The sequence below is a fragment of the Cupressus sempervirens genome, chromosome 4 (genome assembly GCF_028749045.1).
Source record: "Cupressus sempervirens isolate cs-2001-9-10 chromosome 4, ASM2874904v1, whole genome shotgun sequence".
NCBI classification, from domain to species: Eukaryota; Viridiplantae; Streptophyta; class Pinopsida; order Cupressales; family Cupressaceae; genus Cupressus; species Cupressus sempervirens.
This window is the reverse complement of record NC_143121.1, coordinates 413501091-413513639: the sequence shown is the minus strand read 5'-3', so window position 1 is coordinate 413513639 and position 12549 is coordinate 413501091. Positions and strand designations below refer to the sequence as shown.

At 40.1% G+C, this 12549-nt stretch overlaps 1 protein-coding gene across 4 annotated transcripts in view; it reads left to right on the top strand.

Moving 5' to 3' along the window:
* The window catches only part of LOC149561805 (beta-1,3-galactosyltransferase GALT1-like), a 50549-nt gene extending 48628 nt beyond the window's left edge, over positions 1-1921 (top strand). For all 4 annotated transcript variants that reach the window (XM_089825325.1, XM_089825327.1, XM_089825326.1 and 1 more), the window contains 4 exons: positions 376-504; positions 657-836; positions 970-1077; positions 1254-1921. In XM_089825325.1, coding sequence (XP_089681451.1) covers positions 376-504; positions 657-836; positions 970-1077; positions 1254-1460 — 624 coding nt within the window. In that variant the 3' untranslated portion in view covers positions 1461-1921. The remainder of the gene's footprint in view (positions 1-375; positions 505-656; positions 837-969; positions 1078-1253) is intronic.
* The last annotated feature ends 10628 nt before the right edge of the window (positions 1922-12549 follow it).

Genomic DNA, 12549 nt, shown 5'->3' with positions numbered 1-12549 from the left:
ATCCACTCTTACACATAAACATGTATTAACCTGTGTTTTTTACTCTGATATTATATCATAGATGTGTTGTTTTATTTGTCCCTTTTTAAGTGTAATTTGCATTTGCTTAACCCTGGCGCCGATAGGTGTATTTATTAGTTTATGGTAGATCAAGTTTTACAAATTTATGGTACTTTATTTTGGGAAAATTTTGAAATCAATTAAGAGAATGGCTGGCAAACTTACTATAACAGCATCATTTTTTGGAATTAAAGTTAAGCTAATATATGTTTCAATTACTTTGCATTTTAATTATTTTATCTCATTTTCCTGATTTTTGAGTATGTTGCTCACACAAAAATGGTTAATTTGTGCCAATTTTTTTATTGGCTTCAGCATAAGAACAAGCAAGTTAATGAAGAACTTTGGAAAGAGGCTCAGACATATGGTGATATTCAGTTGATGCCCTTTGTTGATTACTATAATCTGATCACATTAAAGACCATAGCCATTTGCATTTATGGGGTATGCTTGTATTTTCATGTATTTTGCTTTGTCTTTTGGTCTGTAAAAGTTGAAAACTTTTCCTTCTATATGTGTAGCTTTGAATGTTTTTACAATTTGAACATAATTTATTTTAACAAGTTGAATTTGTACCATCTTCACTGAATTTGCAGACCAAAGTTGTACAGGCAAAATATATCATGAAAACAGATGATGATGCTTTTGTTCGAGTTGATGCAGTTCTCTCAGCTCTCAATGAAACAAAGGTTACTCATGGTCTTTTGTATGGTCGAATATCATTTGATTCTCAGCCACACAGGAGTGAAGAGAGCAAATGGTACATAAGCCCAGAGGTATATGAGAATGCATTGCTGTTTTGCAGTCACGCAGCTTAGATTTTAATTAAGAATAGCCATGAATGACTAACATGTTGGCTGATGGCTACCTTATTACATGATATACCTAACGATTCTTGTATACATGCAGGAATGGCCCCATGAGTTTTATCCACCTTGGGCACATGGTCCAGGTTATATTATTTCAAGAGATATTGCCAAATTTGTTGTTCGAGGTCATCAAGAGAAGCAACTTAAGGTGTGTTTGTTTAAGATGCCTGAATTTTTATTTTGTAAGTTTGTTAAATCTCTCTTGGATTGCAACCAGCATTGCTCCTTTGATCTCATTTTTGCAGTTACATTTGTGACATTTTTCTAAAGGAGACAATACCTGTAATATAGAAGTGCTTAAATGTTTTAGGATGTATTTTGCAGCTTTTCAAGCTAGAGGATGTCGCCATGGGAATATGGATTGAGGAGTTCAAGAAGAGAGGTCAAGAAGTACAGTATATTAATGATGAAAGGTTTTTTAACACAGGCTGTGAGCCAGATTACATTCTTGCACACTACCAAGGACCTAGAATGATGCTTTGTCTCTGGCAAAAGCTGCAGCAGGGTCCTGATCCTGTTTGCTGTGATTGATTCGTTAGGCTTGATTTGTATAATATTAGTTGTCGATAACACCAGGTAATAGTCTTTTGGAGACAAGAGTTACACAGTATTCATTAAGGTCTCCGTCTAACAATGCATTCTTTCGATTCTAACAAGATCTGTATTATATAACAAGAAAACTGCTACACATACTAGTTTGGGAGAGCAAATATTCATTCACGCAGACAGGTCACGTGCTTCAGATTGTCTGATGTGGAATGTTTGCACTTCTCCTTTGAAGGAGAATATATCAGGAGTTTTCTTACTCATTTTATCTAAGGGCGAATTTGTCATATTTGTAACAGTAAGATCATCGCTCGTTTCTGGGCTGAGAAATAGAAAGGAAAATAATCTCAAGAGGTCAAGCTTAGCGTATACGATATGGATTCTTCTGTAATGAGATAAAGTTTTAACAAAATAAAGTTTGAACTGAACTGAGCTTGTTGGGAGAATCCGGGAACTGAAATAATCTGGCAGCATGTTATTTATATTTATACTGTCTCCAATGGTTAATCAGTATTTTAAGTATATTCCATGCAATAAATATATCATGCAAGTGTTTTCTTGGGTTAATTGGTTTTCATGGTTGGTCCAAGTGTGAGTCAGTAATTTTCTTAGATTTTTGAAATTTTGAAGTCTTGTGAGGGACTTATTATGACTGTTTGTCTTATTGGTGATTGCAGAATTTAATCAACACCACTGACACTTACAGAAATGTTATTCTCTAGTTTCCTGGAGATGTAAAATTTTGGTTTTAACAGCAGTTTTTCTTCACAGAAGATCAATTAAACTGTTGCTATTATTATTTTGCCGTGGGAAAAACTTTGCAGCAGTTTTTTACAGTTTATTCTCTTGAGATAAAATTTCAACCAAAATTTCAGTAGTAAGAGAACTATATTATAGGATAAAGGAAGGTGGCTTTGTGCCACCATAACATGTGTATCTAGAGGGAAGACTTTTGGATCCACCAGAAAAGTCATTGGTAGTGGGAATGACAAGGATAATAAGATTAGATAAATTTATTAATGTTCAACTAGATACCACAAATGGGTCTAAAAGACTGAAAAACACACAAGGCCTCAGCCAACAATAGGAGCACCAAACGGTGTCTATAGAAAAAACAAAACAAGGCAAAAGATAGAGCAAGAGAAACCTAAGCACTCCTCACAGGTTAGAAGTAGTCCAGAAATCGAAGGATTTATTCTAGGGTGAAGGTGTGTGTGCTTCGGGCCGTCCCAAGGAGCCGTTGGAGATAGGATGATGTTGCCAAGTGTACCCTTTGCGAGTTCTCACAAATTTGGTGTGACTAGAAGAACGGTAGAGCAGCCTTCTCGTCACTCAGCAGCCTTCTCATCACTCAGGCAAGAGACCCAGAAGTGATGAAGGTGATGAGCTAGTCAGAAGTCTGTTTCTGCAGGAATTGAAGCTCAAGAGTGTGATCATGAAGTCGCGTAGCCTCCTAGAGATAAAGGGCGAGACACCATTGATCAGTGTATCTAAAGAAAGAAGACAATCGTCTACATTCACTAAACAAGTAGTAGAAACCTCTCTCTAATCTCATGGTAGATGGGGCAATAGAAAACAAAATGGGTTTGTGACTCTGCCTCCCCTAGGGGTTAGAGGTGGTAAATCCTATCTTCTTTGTCAATTTGATGGTATGTCTTGATACGTAGCCAATGGAAGTCCACCCTAAAGGACCCCAACGAGATGTGAAGGGCATGAGACCAACAATGGGCGAGGAACTAGGGCCGATCAATAATCACGTCTTGGATGTCTATGTAGTGCTCAGCCTAGAAAGCTATCCTTGGGCAAAGCCCTCCTGAGGGTTACTCCACGTTGTGCTGATATACTGTTTGTAGATGTTGCTGTTGACATGCTCATTCAACTCTTGTCGAGAAACGAGGTGATTGGGGGCATCTAGGGGGAATTGAAAGGGTGAGGCAATCTATTACAATCTCGATTGAGTTGAGAAGAGTAGAGGCTTGGGCTAACCAACAACAAGCTCTAGTGGCCGAGTCAAACCCTGCAACCATCTCAGAAGAGTAATAGGCCATATAAGAATATCTGTGATGATCCTCAGAGGAGTCTACGAAGCCCTGAAGTCGAGGGAGAAACCAAACCAATTCAAATATAGTCCCAAGCCTGAAAGGCTGAGCATCGAACTTGGCCAAGACAATACTGTGAGGGGTGGGCCGATGACATCAAATAATGTGCCGAAGGAGGGTCTGAACTCTCTTAATTGAAAAGCCCAGTCAGACTCTAGGAGAGAAGGGCCCATGTAATGGAGTCATATAGGATGGTCTGACCAAGGAGGCCATGAGGGACATCTTGGTTGTAGTGTCCCAAAAGTGATGTCTAAAGCACGATCTCTCAAGCATATTGAGGGAACTGAGCCCTTTACTAACCCACGACTACATAACAAGTCTCAAGCTAAAACAAGGTTCAGAGAACTTAACCCCCTTGTAAGTATAGGAGGAAGTGAACTCAATCTCATCACCTTGAAAGTAGAAGTGGAGATGAGAGGTCTTCAAGTAGTTGAAGACCCGCTCACCCAGGTTCACAACTAATTGTTGCGAGTCACAAAAAGAGGTCAAATCATCAAGGAGTTGTTGGAGTCCCTCTGAGGAGGAAGCCAAAAGAACCACGCCATTGACAAAGGGCAAAATGGAAATCAAAACCTGCTATAAGTAGTAGTCATCCCCAAAAAGTAAGAAGTCCCAGAGGAAAGCTTCGAACTCATCAATGTAGATATTGAGGAGAGTAGGGGAGAGAGGACGCACCTGCTTCACCTCAATGGTCCTTTAAATGGGATCTGAAAAAGCTCGTGGAGTCATGAACCCACCCACTACACTCTTGTATTACCTCTTGATAGTTGTCAGTAGAGTCTTTGAAATCCCAGTGTCTCTTAAGTATCTAGAAAAGATTTGTCTAAGGAAGAAAATCAAAAGATTTGCTAAAGTCAACAAAGTAGTAGCAGACTTCTGCTGAACGGTGCCGAGCGTTCACAATGATAGTCTAAAGAAGGTTTCTTGAAATGTTTGAAAAGGATTGCGTATGATATTTTTAGTTTGTTGAACAATTTAAAGCATATCGGATAAAATTCAAGATTTTAATAACAAACCAGATGTGGAAACACAAGTGCAAGATGTTAAAATATTGAAAGTTATGTTGATCTTCATTACAACCATAGTGTATATTAGATTAGAGAACCAATGAACCATGTCAACACTTTTACCCACTTGTCTACCAAGGTGCAAAGTGCTTTGGGGGATTTGAACTTTATTCACATAGGTGTTTGGGGATGGCAGCCCTAGTCTTAGTAGATTGTGTTGGAATCTTATTTTTTTTGTAAAATTTAGAGAACCATACAATGAAAAACAAAGCGAAAACCTTAGAAAATGTCCCTTTAAATTTCATGATCAATAAGTGAGTTCACTATTTCCAACATCTTCACTTCTCATAAGGAAATATGTACATTCATATTTAAACCACCAAAGTTATAAAAAATAGTATTTGAAATATCAAAATTTAGGGTTCCACATAGTTGCATAATACAAGTTGTATTGGGTGAGCAATTAGGGAATGGATATTTTTGCACCTAGGGTCTTTCAAGTAAAATTAGTTCTTCCTCAGTTATCTATTTGATAATATATTCCCATACTTGTTTGTGAAATTCCATTCTCAAAGTCCAATCCATTTGCAGATTATTCAATTTATTGTTTATAGAGTGAAAAAAACATCAATATGGCATTTTATGAACATTAATATTTTTCATGCAATTGCCTCAAAAAACATTGGGTCTTTATAATTGTCCTAACTATAAAGAGCTCTTGTGCAAATTCTCAAGGCCTCGACCGTCCATTTGCTAGTTTGCCCAATTGAAAGTTGTATAGAATCTATGCAAATCTATTATCTATACAATGTTAAATTTAGTTAGAAAGCCTATTTAAATTAATTTTCATGTTGAATGACTTTCACATCAACCCAATTGAACTTGGCAACTCCCTATAAGTTCACTTACTAATGTATAGATGTCAAAACCTCATCAATCTATTTGTTATTTACGGTTTGCAGTGGTTCATAGTTTACACCTCAAGTTTAAAAGTTTTATAATTTAAATCTATTTTGACTTAAACTGACAATTCATCTACAAAAAGAGGGGTAAAAATTTATTAAGACAGAAAGGAATACAACAAGGAGAGCTCAACAAGGAGCTCGATCCTGAGCAACAAGATCATCAAATTCTTGCACCATCTCAAAGGACAGTTGCCCCCTATCCCTAATATTCCAACCTAGATCATGACTAGAAGCCCATTTGGCTAAACAATCAGCAGTTCTATTCCATTCACGAGGAATATACATGAACCTAATGAACTGAAAAGAGGAAGAGAAGAAAAGAATCTGCTTAACAACAGTGGCCAGCTGCCAACTAACATCCTCAAGCTCTTGCGAAGAAAGCATGTTCACCACCACCTGGGAATCAGACTCACAAATAATCTTACTCCATCCCCGCAAGCAACACTGTTCCACAACATATAAAATAGCCTGAGCTTCCATGAGATTGTTAGTATAATCACCCTTATGAACTGAGAAGAAAAAATTAACATCCCTAGAACTACAACGAGCCACTCCGCCAATACCAGCCGGACCAGGATTCCCACGGGAAGAACCATTAGTGTTAATTTTTAGAACTCCACAGGGAGGAGGAGTCTAGTGCCCATCCCGGTTAACCCAACCCTTCCTCTGATGGTGAAGCTGCCTGGACATAGAAGGAAACCTATGAGCTGCAACCCCATCCTGCAGATGAAAATTGAGGCGATTACAGATAGCAAGATCAACCGGATCCATACCCCCATCAAGCTCACACTTCACAAGAATAGTTTCCTGAAGAGAATGTGATATTTTCCACCAAAGATGCAAAACACCAAGCCGGACATCTTGGAATATGCGACGATTCCTCTCCAACCAGATATGCCAAAGCATGAAAGATGGGCCAGCAATCCAAGCAGCATGGAGAGAAGAAGACTTGGAGGGAGCACTACCCAAGCAGGCCCAGAACTCAGGCAAAGAGGAAGCATGCCGACAAGAGCAACCCCAAGCGCTCCACCAAAGGTGCCATATCTGAGTAGAATAGGAGCAATGGAAGAACAGATGGGAGACAGACTCCTCTCCATTACCACACAAAACACAATAAGAGGGGCCCTGAAATCCACGTTTACAAAGATTATCCCAAGTAAGACAACGGTTGTGAGCCACTAGCCACATGAAAAAATTGCACTTGGACCAAGAAACTTTATTCCAAACTTGCTTCCACCAAGGGACCTCAGCATCCCCAAATAATTGTCTAGTTATCTCCTGATACCCAGCAGAGACATGATATTTACTAGACAAGGTACCACCCCAAGCCAAAACATCTGGACCAAGCAAAGAAGAACACTCTCTAGAGGCCAGAATTTGAGAAAGCTCCTGACGATCCATGTCTGTACCTCCAGGAGGCCAATCAGAGGAATGCTTCCATCTGTAACCAACAACAGGTCCCAATTGATAAGGAGTCTTGTAATGAGCCACTTTATCCCATCCAGCGGCAAGAAAAGAGTCACAAAGAGGCTGAAGATGAGGGTATATGGATAAAATGGAAGGGAATCCATCCCAAGCATCAGACCAAAAAAAAGCCTAAGAACCTCCTTTACATATCCAGAACAGACCCCTCTTCACCAACAGCGCACCTGTCTTCAAAGTATGCCAAACCATTGAGCCACGACCTTCAAGAGGAAGCGCAGAAACAGAGCAAGGATCAACACCATGAAAATATTTATGAGTGATAATACAAGCCCAAAGTTGATGTTGTCCAGAGCACCATCGCCAATAAAGTTTAGCAACCAAAGCTTGACTACTCAATAGAGCAGATCGAAGACCAAGGCCACCCTCTTTTTTAGGCCTACAAATAGTTGCCCAATTAACCAAGCTCCATTTAGTACTACGCAAATTACCACTCCAAAGGAATTGTCGAGAAAGAGCATCAAACTCCTTGAGAAAGTAAATAGGTGTAGCATGAACCATGCTTCTATAAGTAGGAAGAGCTTGGATAACAGCTTGAAGAAGAGTAACCCGGGCAGCAGTAGAAAGCCATCTATGAGTCCAATGATTTACCTTATCTTGAAGCTTGGTAATCAAATTTTGCCAGAAGAGACGTGGCTGCCTGGAAACAGCAATAGGAATGCCAAGATAAGTCAAAGGAAGTGAACCTATTTGAAACCGTAGGATACCAACAATCCTGTGCTGAATAGAATCAGGAGTGTTAAAAAAGTAAATGAAAGATTTGTGCTCATTAAATTTCTGGCCTGAAGCTGGCAAATAAATGTCCAAAGCATGTCGAAAGGCTTCAGCTTCCTTGATCCTAGCAAGACCGACAAGAGCAGAATCATCAACAAATTGAAGATGGGAAAGAGAAGGTAAGCCATTACCCCATCGCCAACCTTGAATAGAATTCTGGGACACCTGATGCTTAATGAATCTGCCCAAGCCTTCAACCATGATGATGAATAGATATGGGGAGAGAGGGTCACCCTGGCGGAGGCCTCTAGAAGCACCAAATAGTTGTGAAGGTTGACCATTAATAAGAACAGAAAAAGAGGCAGAAGTAACACAACTCATAATCCAACTCACCCAGTCAGAGCTAAATCCAAAAGAAAGAAGAATACTCCTTAGGAAGCTCCATTTAACTCTATCGTAGGCCTTAGCCATATCCAGCTTAACAAACATGGCTCTCTCCCTTGAAGTAGCCATAGAGTGAATAGCCTCAGTAGCAATAACCACCCCATCCAAAATTTGTCTGCCAGCAACAAAACCACCTTGTTCTTCTAAGATAATAATGGGAAGCCACCTTTTCAGTCTCTTAGCAATCAGCTTAGTAATAACTTCGTAAACCACATTACATAAAGCAATTGGTCTAAAAAACTCCAATTTATTAGCATCCTCTCTCTTAGGAATAAGAGTCAAGAATGTAGAGTTCAAAGATCGAAGCATCTGCTTGCTAGCATAGGATTCTTTAACCACCTCCAACAAATCGTGATTAATGATGTCCCAAAATTCCTGAAAGAATTCAACTGGAAAGCCATCAGGACCAGGAGCCTTCCCCTTAGGCATGCCAAAGACCACCTCCTCCAGCTCTTCCAAAGAGATAGGACGCATGAGATAATCATTCATTTCCTGAGTGATAAGGAAAGGAATACAGGACAAAATAATATTTTCTTCATTATCAGCAGGAGGAGAGTCCTCAGAGAAGAGGGTAGAGAAGTACGAAATAGCCTCCTGGAACAAAGCTGGCAAGGAATTCAGTTGGATACCTTGAGAATTAACCAAAGAAGAGATAGTGCTCTGATTCCGGCGAGATTGCACTGTTTTATGGAAAAAGGCAGTGTTTCAATCACCTTCCTGGAGCCAATCAACTCGAGCCTTTTGCTTCCAAAAAATTTCCTCTCGAAGTTCCCATTCTTCTAGAGCTCTAGAAGCAAGGGATTCAGCCTGGCCAAGATCCTCTGAGAAACCTCGATCTCTAATCTCCCTTGTGATGACATCAAGATTTTCTTGAGCAAGCCTCTTCATAAAGTGAAGATTCCCAAAGCATTCCCTATTCCATATCTTGAGCTGCCTTTTAACATATTGAAGCCTTTTAGAAAATGAGAACATTGCAGTACCATATGCAGAAGCACCATCTTTCCACCAACAAAAAACAAAATCATGAAGAGAGGAGTCACGAAGCCACATCAACTGGAACTTAAAAGGAGGATGCTTCGGAACATAAGCCCCTATAGTGGAAAATTTGATTGGCCAATGATCTGAACCCCTCCAATCAAGGATTTCTGAAGAGATAGTAAGGGTGCCACTAAGCCAGAAGCAAGAAACAAGAAATCTATCCAGGCGTTCTGAGATAGCAGCAACACCAGTCTTGCGATTATTCCAGGTATAGAGGCCATTAGAAGGCTTAACATCAGAGAGATGCAAAAGAGATATGTGTTGCCGAAGAAGAGCAGAAGAAGGCCCCAATCTAGCCAAACCACCATGCTTCTCTTCCAGACTTAAAACTGAATTGAAGTCCCCTGCTAACACCCAAGGATGATAAGGATGACAATTTCTAACATATTGAATATGTTCCCAAAGTTCCTCCTTTCCCACAAGATCAACAGGTGCATACACATTAGTAACCATGATTACCTCGCCTGAGTCTAGAGCAGAAGCTACCATAGAGAGAGCTGAGCGAGAAGACATCCAGCCAAGAGGAGAAATTTTTTGAGGATCCCAAAATATAGCTAAACCACCAGCACTGCCTGTTGCCCCAACACACTGGCATTGGCCATGAGACCAAATACTAGAGGCATGTTGGACCATAGACTCCACAGAGAGCTTAGTCTCTTGGATACAAAAAACATCAGGACTATGATCAACCACCAAGTTATGAATAGCCTTTTGTCTAGGGATGCTATTCAACCCCCTTACATTCCATGAGAGAATAATCATCATTGGGTAGAATTGGGAAAATGAGAATCCAAAGGTTTCACTGAACCAGACTCAATCAATATATCTCCTGTGAGTTTAATCTTCTCTTGGTCTGTTTTGCGCCCACTCCTTATAGGGGGAGTAGAAGAAGCCCGCTTAAAGGGTCGAGACAGCAACCCCAAGGGGAGAGGAGATCCCTTGCCCTTACCTGATGGTAGCACATCCTTAACCAAGTCAGCCAAAACAACATCATCATCTTCCAACACTGCAGGAGTCACCAGAGCTGCTGTCACAGGAGCTACAGGAACCTCACAGTTCTGATATACTACAACTTGAGATGCCCCACAAGCATCATTAGGAACAGATCTCTCATCTGGGCAAATTGGATCAGAAGAGATAGGAGGAGGAATACCCTCCTCTAGAACCATACTATCCAGCACCTCAAAGCGGTTAAAACCTGAATCATATAATCTTTCTTTCAAAGGCCTCTTTTGACCACGTCCCTTAGCTCGAGGGCGAACAGGGGTAAATCCATCCTTATCCTGCATTTGAGCCTTACCCTTACCTGTAGCGTCTTGTGGATTCATCCCCTTGGTAGTATTAACCATTTGAGATTGTCCTTTCCCTGTAGTATCTGCCAAACCACCAGCATTGCCAGCTGTAGAACGATCCACTCCTTTGAAACTCGAGTTATGGGGGCACTGCCGCAGTAAATGACCATACTCATGACAAATCCGACAACGGAAAGGGAGGGATTGATAATCTAACTGCTGCACCCAAGAAGAATCCCCCAGACAAATTTCCAAAGAATCTGGTAATGGGTTATTCAAATTAATTTCAACACAAATTCTAGCATAAGAAATAACCTTTTTATCGAGGGATTGATGTGCGATCGCAGCTGGTTTCCCCAACAAAGCAGCAATTTGTCGAAGGATGTCTTCACGCCAAAATTCCAAGGGCAGACGAGGCAAGCGAACCCAAACTGGCACTGTTGAAGGGAGATCCTCAGCAGAATTAAAACCTGAATGTCAAGGTTTGACAAATAACCCCACATGGTTGTAGAAATAAGGGCCTCCTTCAAAAACACGATCACGATCAGACATGCAAGAGAATACAACAAAAAAATAACTATTCCCTGCCAACATAATCTCCATATCGCCTTCCCTGCCAAAAATAACTATTCAAGAGCGGCAGATCCATGCCTCAAGAGCGGATAGGGAAATCCGGATTCCAAGAAATTTGCATATCAAAGCATGCTTGGTCCAATAATCAATGTCCTCCATTACAGCCGTTGGAGGAATAACCAGAACAGGGCGATCATGGCTACGCGGAAAACAACCATTAACTTTTTTCAGCTTGGAGCTCTCCCTTGAATAAAACGATTCAGATCACATTGCATGAATAGTTGGAGAAGAACCATCTGTTCTCACCAACGGAGAAGAAATCCTAGGCCCTGCCATGCAAACAATAAAACCCCAATCCAAAATTGACTGCAGAAGATCTCCAAAAACACCGACGCAAATTATGTCCAGTAGCTAGCAATCCAAACAGAACAGAAAAATAGTAAAGATCAAACACCAAGAACATGCTAGGGGAAAAACCCTAGCCCAACCGACAGCCAACACTTCTCCACATCCTCCAGCCAACGCTCACCGAGAGAGAATTCTCTAAACTGACAATTCATCTAAGGAATACCATGACGATGTATTTATTCTCATAAAGCAAAGAGGAACAAGAGCTTTGTTCAAGTAGGATTTCCCTGCCTATTGTGAGAAATGTAAGGGAAAAAATTATCAGAATGTTCTCTAATTAGCTGCAACCTTGCTCACATATGCAACCTTGGCATTTTTGTCTCATCCTTGCTACCAGGACTTTAGGAAACATGGCATGGCATTAAGCATGTCCCATGACTTCAAGAAACATGTCACAACATTAAACATGAAAATTGTCAAGCTTGACATTAAAGTTTTGAGGCCCTCAAGCAACCTCAACCTTCTAAAGACGAGCGGGCATCCTTACAACTCCCACTTTAGAAGCTTTAGTTTTAAACTCATAATTTTAGTCGGTATCTCATTTTACTTTTGATGCAAAATAAAGATTTTTTGTTCCATGTTCATAAGAGGTCTCCTATGAGTTTTCTAGATCAAATGTACACATTATAGGTTTTTAGTTAGAAGCTTTATCATAAATAGATAGGCAATTTTATGTTGAGTGGTTTTCTAGGTATTAGGTGATTAGAATTATGTTTATAAAGAGAAAAAATGTGAGTTGTGTCATATCCTAAAGTAAAAATTTATAACAAACTAGCAATATAGTTGTCTAAGATGAAAGATTTATCTTATGATCTTGAGTTTTATACTTTGGTGCAATCATTGAAAAAGTGGAGAGACTACTTGCTGCCCAAATATTTTGTGGCATATAGTAACAACCATGATTTACATTTCACAAATAGCCAACATAATTTAAATCAAAAGACTTCTTCTTCCCTCTCCTCAGTCATTGCTAACCTATACATGGAGTATTTTGAAGAGTTGGCCCTCCACTCTTCCCCCCTTAAACCCAACTGGTAGAAGTGATATGTTGA